Source organism: Poromitra crassiceps (assembly GCF_964638095.1).
Source record: "Poromitra crassiceps genome assembly, chromosome: 18".
In the NCBI taxonomy this organism is placed as follows: domain Eukaryota; kingdom Metazoa; phylum Chordata; class Actinopteri; order Beryciformes; family Melamphaidae; genus Poromitra; species Poromitra crassiceps.
The window spans coordinates 10,454,864-10,463,062 of NC_139636.1; the positions used below are offsets into that span (position 1 = coordinate 10,454,864).

General features: G+C 45.8%; 1 protein-coding gene across 1 annotated transcript in view; it reads right to left on the bottom strand.

Moving 5' to 3' along the window:
• The window catches only part of LOC310792516 (protein O-mannosyl-transferase TMTC2-like), a gene marked incomplete at both ends in the record, with an annotated part of 124,669 nt that overhangs the window by 20,745 nt on the left and 95,725 nt on the right, over nucleotides 1-8,199 (bottom strand). Inside the window, 3 exons of the mRNA XM_083654197.1 lie at nucleotides 1,889-2,010; nucleotides 6,234-6,312; nucleotides 7,390-7,574. Of these exons, the coding sequence (XP_083510323.1) occupies nucleotides 1,889-2,010; nucleotides 6,234-6,312; nucleotides 7,390-7,574 (386 nt within the window). The remainder of the gene's footprint in view (nucleotides 1-1,888; nucleotides 2,011-6,233; nucleotides 6,313-7,389; nucleotides 7,575-8,199) is intronic.

Genomic DNA, 8,199 nt, shown 5'->3' on the forward strand with positions numbered 1-8,199 from the left:
TCGAGGGGCTATTGTTCAGAAACCAATTATTGTCAGTTTAACAAGGGGCTTTTTATCTGAGGTGTCAGCTCAGCTGTGAGCCTAATTCAGTATAGACACACACAATGAAGATCTACAACGATACGCCTTCACTTCAGTGAGGTATAGTGGTACAGTAGTCAGTCACACATGAGAAAGACACTACTTCTGTTTGTGGACGAGTAAATGATATATTTCGAACTTGGGACTTAATGTCAGTTTGTTGCTCATTCAAATTCCACCATCAAAATCACATTCTTCATGATCCACAGCAGCTCATGATGTGAGAAAGAGCGTCTAAATGAAAGAGACTTGAAAAGGACTCTGTTGCCGTAGTGGAAATGAGACGGGACGTGTGCAGGAGGGTCCGAGTGGTTCTGAGTTGCGTCAGATCCACCTCGGGCCTTTTGAACACATGGACGTCGCGTCATTAGGGTGCGGCCTCTGGGACAGAGAGAGGAAAGAAGGAACACCTCCACCCTTCTTCTGACCTCCTCAGGAACCCTTCATCTCATCTGTGTAACTCTGTGCAGTCTCTGTCCTCCCCCCCTCCTCCTCCGTCCCTCCTCCCTCCCTCAGCGATATTACAGAAACTGCTATCCGGTTTGGATCTGTCGCTGTTCGCTGCATGACTGTTTGACCACATGATTACCTCTTTGTGAACTCTTGGACCCTACGAACTGCCTCTGGCCCTGAGATCCTTCCACTCCTCGCAGTCCCCTGACCTATATATGCACAGACGGCCCTTTCTTTGCTCAGTCAAACACAGGTCATCCATGTGCCCTTCAAAGATATCATCACAGTGGACCCAGACAACGTGGGTTTCTCTGCAGTGTCCAGGACTTTTGTATCTATTTCACAGAGACTCTTCGTTGCAATGGCAATTCCCTAGTATCTGTTTTGCTGTTGTGGATTATGGACGGTCAATATGAAGGGCCTGCTGTGGTCCTTGTTAAGACCTAGACCTATATGAAGGACCTGTTGTGGTCCTTGTTAAGATCTAGACCTATATGAAGGGGCTGTTGTGGTCCTTGTTAAGACCTAGACCAGGGATTTGGGAAGAGGTTCTGAAGACCACGAAGGGGAGCTGTGACATCGGTTTCAATTAGAAAGCTCCCTGTGGGAGGATATGAGCACCTTGAGAAACTCTGATGCAGGGGTGGACAAACTGCGGCCCACAGGCCAACTGCAGCTCGCTGGCCATTTTTAAGTGGCCCGCCATGAATTTTGCATAAAATAAAAAAATAAAATAAAGTATAATCCGTTTTCCCATTTCTTTCCTCCCCGAGTCCCCCCATTTTGGATTTATAAGGGCCATGGTACTTTTCCCTTATAAATCCAAAATGGTCTATTTTGCACTGGTTTTTTAACATTTTTAATACCGAATGCTGAAATGATCTCTGTTTTCCCTGTTGATTTTGTCCAAAAGTCCATAACTGTCTGTATTGTAAGTAAAGTGATAATAACACTGAAACTATGATCAAGATAATCATCCTTCTGTAATTGTGTTAGCTTCTTGAAAATTAACCAATTAATTTAATTTAATTGACTGAATTAATCAATTTGCTGGGGGGTCCGTGGAACCCCCTCAAAGACCCCCGGTGGTCGCCAGACCCCACGTTGAGAACCACTCCTCTTGAGTATACGTGCACAGACTCTCCCTCCACCCCTCACACAGACGCACGCTATTGATTAACTGTAGAGACCTCAGCAGAACATTTTAAACTATCGGTAAAGAGCTGGAGAGAGCTGATGAGACGCCTGAAGAGATAAACGAGTTAGTTAGGGAGTGGAAGGAAAGGTTGGAGAGAAGACGGGTGAGGAATGCAAAGTGGCTGGAAAGGGAACCCAGAAGCGTAGGGAAGCGTACCGTCATGGCCAGCAGTTTGCCGTAGGTCAGGTGTGCAGGAATGTGGTCGGGCTTGGCTCTCAGGGATTCGCGGTACCAGTGTTCGGCTTCAGCCAGCTTGTTCAGCCTCATGTAGGCCTCTCCTGTGGGAGGAAGGCCAGGGTCAAAGGTTAAGGGCGCACACGTCTTCCTATTGTTGTGCAGAGGATCTCACTGACGGGAGAGGCGGTCAGACTTCGCTCCGGCGGGGCTGGAAACTTGACCCCCCCCAAAACCCCCACCTTGTTTATTTGTGTGTCCCCGTCACGCACTGCACTAAGAGAATGCAACGGTTCATATTTGTTGTAAAGTTCTGAATTCACGCAACTAAAAGTGTGTGGAGAACAAAACGTATGGATTACATTCAGTCTTTCGGCTCCCATACAAAATACAGCCTCTCATACCCAGTCAATGACGAACATAGAAAAATAATCATTCTAGATGTTTGGATTTCTTAATAATTGGTTGAGTTCAGGCCTGAAGCAGCATAGGGGAATATACGCTAAGTGAACCTATGACATATGAGTGCCAGCCTTGCCTGGAGTTATGATATGCAGCTAATGACAGAAGTATCAACACTTCCCCTCACTCTCGCTGATCTCTCACACATCATCCGATACCTCCCCTCTAAATCCCCCCCCCATCCCCCCCCCGCCCGAACGCCCCCGCCCGCTCACAGCTGCCCTCTGTCTGCTCACACCTGAAACAACAGTGACCTTTCCCTCACGGCGCCCCCGTACACTTGGATTATTGTAAAGAATTTGACAACATATCGGCTGGTAATTGGGGCACAACACAGCCGAAACAACATTTGAACTGTATTTGATGGCAAGAGAAAACAGAGGGAACGTGTGACAGGTGTTAACGTTTCACATGAGCTTGTAACATGGTATTGTTATGATTATTATTTCACTCCACACCCGGGTCTAGTGGCTTTCCAAATGAGCCTACATGATTAGTGTTTAGACTAACCGTAATTCTCCAGGGATTAGGACCAATCATTTCCCTGATAAGAATCTATGATCAACAAAAAGGGACCGGCGACAAATCATGACTCAGTGACCTCTGCAGTGATCTAATCACATGACTTCAGTGACGTCTGCAGTGATCTGAAAACACACTCATCTTTGAATGACTCGTAATGTTGTACAATGATACCTCTGAATATACATCCGGTGAATTCTTTCGCTAATAACACGGCTCAAGACTTGAGCCTTTTTCCCCCGCGATGTAAAGCAATATAGATGCCACGATAACAGTCGGAGAGAGTATGTTTTCAAGATGCTATCCGTTGGTGCGGCCTTGTGTTTGAGATTAAAGTATTTGAAATCCACGATATTCTCGTTAAAAAAATCAAAGAATCTTAAAACAATTCCTTGTCAACAGCTAACAAAAAGTAGGGCCAGCAGAAAGGATTGTTGGACAACATCTCGATCTCCAATGTGTGCGCAACAGCTGCAATGTAGTAGTAGGTTAAGATCTAGTGCTTTTTTCAGATATTGCCCGTCTGTCACTTTTTGAAGTTTCATTCTACAATTAGATATTCGCCATTTGGATAAAGAGAGAGAGAGAGAGAGAGAGAGAGAGAGAGAGAGAGAGAGAGAGAGAGAGAGAGAGAGAGAGTGATGCCAACGACTGCTGGCAGTGGATCAACACAAATGTTCTTTTTCAAGGATCGAGCAGGGTAACTAAGGTCCTTGCTTGGACCTTAGTTATGTATATATTTGAAAGGACCTCTACATTACATTTGCTAATGGGGTTAAAGTCTGCCCAGTGCTTTCCTCGCCAGACCTCTGTAGGAGATTTGCAAGAACATCAACGTGCAATTAGGAGCGATATGGAATCTAAGCAGCTGAAGAGCGGCTCTGGGAGCAGCAGAACATTCCACGGCCTTCCAGAGTGTTGGCGCGAGAGCAGTGCAGCACAGATTAACACCAAGGTCTGCCCCTGGTGTTGGAGCGAGAGCAGTGCAGCGCAGATTACCACCAAGGTCTGCCCCTGGTGTTGGAGCGAGAGCAGTGCAGCGCAGATTACCACCAAGGTCTGCCCCTGGTGTTGGAGCGAGAGCAGTGCAGCGCAGATTACCACCAAGGTCTGCCCCTGGTGTTGGAGCGAGAGCAGTGCAGCGCAGATTACCACCCAGGTCTGCCCCTGGTGTTGGAGCGAGAGCAGTACAGCGCAGATTGCCACGCAGGTCTGCCCCTGGTGTTGGAGCGAGAGCAGTGCAGCGCAGATTACCACCAAGGTCTGCCCCTGGTGTTGCAGCGAGAGCAGTGCAGCGCAGATTACCACCAAGGTCTGCCCCTGATGTTGGAGCGAGAGCAGTGCCGCGCAGATTAACACCCAGGTCTGCCCCTGGTGTTGGAGCGAGAGCAGTGCAGCGCAGATTACCACCCAGGTCTGCCCCTGGTGTTGGAGCGAGAGCCTGTACAGCGCAGATTACCACCAAGGTCTGCCCCTGATGTTGGAGCGAGAGCAGTGCAGCGCAGATTAACACCCAGGTCTGCCACAGGGCAAAGGCTCTGTTCCTTGGCATCTGACAAACAGCACCAGCACAACGAGCCGGGTTGGGAAACAGAGAGCAGCGGGTGTAAAGTAAAGCAAAGTTATGAAACAGATTGAAGCATGTGCTAAGTTAAGTTAAAGTTATGTTAAATTGGGAAACGGAGAGCAGCAGGTGTTAAATTAAGTTAATTCAGGAAACAGATAGGAGCAGGTCCGCGTGCCAAATGTGCAAATCACATCGGTAAAGAAACAATGCTCCGTTGCAGAAATCGCAGATCTCTGGCTCAGTGCCTGAGTTTTAGCATTTCAAATCCTGTGCTGCTGCTAAGGCTGAGAGGAGCTTTCCTCAACATTTGGACATAATCTCAGAGCCCCTGTCAAACTGTGTTTGTCTCACTACAGTAGCCTACACACTCAGGCATGAGGAGAGGAAGCCTAGCCCTGGATACACACTCCCCAGGTTTGTGTGTGTGTGAAAGAGAGAGAGAGACAGAGAGAGAGAGGAGAGAGAGAGAGAGAGAGAGAGAGAGAGAGAGAGAGAGAGAGAGAGAGAGAGAGAGAGAGAGAGAGAGAGAGAGAGAGAGGAGAGAGAGAGGTCCTTCCTTGGACCTTAATTATATATATACAGTATAACTGAGTGTTTATCAGTGAGTGCGAACTGGGGACAACTTGAAGTGGATAAAAGGATAAAAGCGTATTCTGATGAAGGTTGTTGAACCAAAACGTTATCAATAAAACTCCTCTAAGTCTTAAGTATGCTCCAGAGTGCAGACTTTTTTCCTTTTCAACGTAAAAGCGTATTTGACTCATTGAAAAACACTATACATAAGTCACATGTATTATTATTATTATTATTATTATTATTATTATTATTATTATTATTATATTATTAATATTATTGTAAAAGTCAGTGCAGGTGTGCAGGTGCGTTCTCACAGCTGTAATGTGAGTTGTTCACGCGCTATTGGAAAGCTTTGGTGTCTGGAGCCAAACAGCTTGAACAGCTACAGCAGCACAGAACCTGACTGCAGATGATTTCCATGCCTTGTGCAGAGAAAAGACAAAAAGACAAATATAGCTCTATGTTTAGAATGAATTATGAAAACAGAGCACCTTTGAAAACCAGATGCCTCCGGCACCATCTCCTCGAAGCAAACTCTCATTTGTAAAATTTATTATTTATTTATTTTTTGTTATTCAAAGCTCGGGTTAGCTAAGGGCCTGGCATATCCAGAAAAAAATATTTCTGTTTGAAATCGGGCTGCACGATATTGGAAAAAAAGTGACATTGCAATTTTTGTTTTGTTTCTGGGATATACAGTATATTGTGATGTGAAAAAAATACAAGAATTCTCACCAAATGACTTGAATATCTCATCAAGCCATGGCCCTTTAAGAAGGTAGTGGGTAACCTGCGTGGGACGGACGGGGTGACGTAGTAGCTTTTAGTTGCTGCCAGAGTGACTGACAGGATGCTAGTGTGCCAAGTGCTGAGTATCAACCCAGCAAAACAGTTATAGCATCATGACGTGTTTGAGTCAGTTTGCCTTACTTGACTTTGCACGTCCTGCCATGTGACTATTGCACATGTGCACATTGCGATGGCGATGCTGAAACGATATAATAGTGTGCAGCCCTAGTTTGAAAGGACTCACGCACCGCAAAGCAAGGCAGAGATTTATGGTATTAAGCAGACAATAAAATGGTCAAAAAAAAAACACCGAAACCCTCTTCACAAATTACCTCTTGTCCTCTGTTCCATTTTCGGTTATTTCTTCTAAAAGAAAAACCCAACCAAACAACCATTGAAAACAGCACTTACCCATCATGTTGTAGAGGCTCTGCGGTGCGAACTGTCTTGGCATTTTCTGTATTGCTTCTTTATACACGGAGAGGGCCTCCTATATGAGTGAGGAAACAAACACAGGGGGTGGAGGGGAGGGGGCGGGTGGCGTTAGAAACCCACAGCAGAGAAAGCGGTGCTGGGGTAACTATAGTCATTCCTCCCCTGTAGCCCGGACCTTGACACTCTGTGAATACACAGCGTGGAATTGGGGGTCTCTGGGAGGGTGGTTCATACAGAGCCCGGGCAGAAAGGGTCTATCCTCTGTGTCACGGCTATTAAGGAAACTAGAGCAGTGTCACATATTGACTCTATAGCATGAAAGGTCTGGCGATTCACCTCGGAGTGCAATCAGGCTTTGAATGGTACACGGAGCTGGAAGAGTCCCTTCGTTTAGGAGCGAACGCTGCGATTGGACATGGGAGGAAGTGGGACCTCTCTCTGTCGCCGGCAATCTCTGAAAGCCTTTGTTGGATCTGCGGTAGTGCCGCTTCGCTCTTGATTGAATCAGCAACATCAGCGCTCGGTACAATCTAAATGTGCAGCGGTGGAAAACCGGTTGATCTTAAGACAATAGTGTTTAGGGACGGGAGAGAGAATGAATATGTCGGAGGCAGCCTGCAGCTTATCTGGGTCCCCCGTGACAGAGGCAATTTGGGAAGCCATCCGTAGAAAAACCCTGCGTTTGCTCTGTGTCCCCCGAAGCCTCGCCGGGCCCCTGTTCTCATTTCACTTTACGTCAGGTTAGCATTTTCCAATGTAAATGTAAAGTAGCACCAGCGCTGCTGAGCTGCTCTGATTAGCTAGTGAATGATGCGCTCTTGGCTGTGTGTGTGAGAGAGCATGAGTTGAATCTGTGCCACCACTTCAGTAAGCAAAAAAAACAAAAACAAATTATTTCACATAATGCATATAGCCTACAGCCTTGGATATACAGTATGTTTTAAAATATATAACTATTGGGGGGTAATATCTGTGGCTGTAGATGGCATGCAATTGAAATATTTTATATAATAATTATATTCTGAATGGCCAGAATATATTTTAGAAACACAGGTATATGTTGTCATATTTCTCACATGTTCTGAAACACAAATATTTTCTCAAGACATGCTTTGGCAGTTTGGGCCGTTACCTCTTGGTGGCCCTGCTCGTGCAGTAGCTTGCCCAGGTTGTACAGACAGCTGGTGACGGAGCTCTTATGGGCGTGGGGGTCCTTCAGGTTCTCATCGGGGATATGGGCACAGGTCAGGAAGGTGTGCTTGGCCTCATCTAGGTGACCCTGATTCATCAGGATGATGCCTGTGTTCAAGTAGGCCGCTGTCACGGAAACAAGAGTTGAGTTAAGTTAAGTTAAGGTAGGTAAAGTTAAGTTAAGTTAAGTTAAATTAAGTTAAGTTAAGTTAAGCTAGGGTCATGGAGAGCAATGGTGAGTCATCACCAGAACTGAATATAGAATTCACCATTAGGAGAGAAAATGAACTGCTGTTGATTTTTTGTTTGACCTTTGTTAGGATGCTGTGGGATATTTTGGATGCTTGTTAGATGTTTCCCTCAGTGGTGAAAGACAACAACTAATTATCAATATCCAGCTATAGCGAGTAATTAGACTCTGTGGACCTGACTTTCTAAACGACTCCCTATCAAGCCTGGCTGTTAGAATATATTGACTAAACCTATCAAGCCTGCCTGTTAGAATACAGCAGATCCATCTGGAATGCTCATCCACACACTGCTGATAAATATGCATCAGAATCAGAATCAGAATCAGAATCAGAAAGACTTTAATGATCCCCGGGGGGAAATTGGGAAGGTTGATGCAAGGCTGAGTGCTGAAAATTTTTAAATAAAATATTGGGGGTGAAAGAATGCAAGGTTAGGATCCTACTTCCAACCACCGGCTGTGCCTGGGTCACCATGACATCTAAAAAGATTTAAGTCCTCT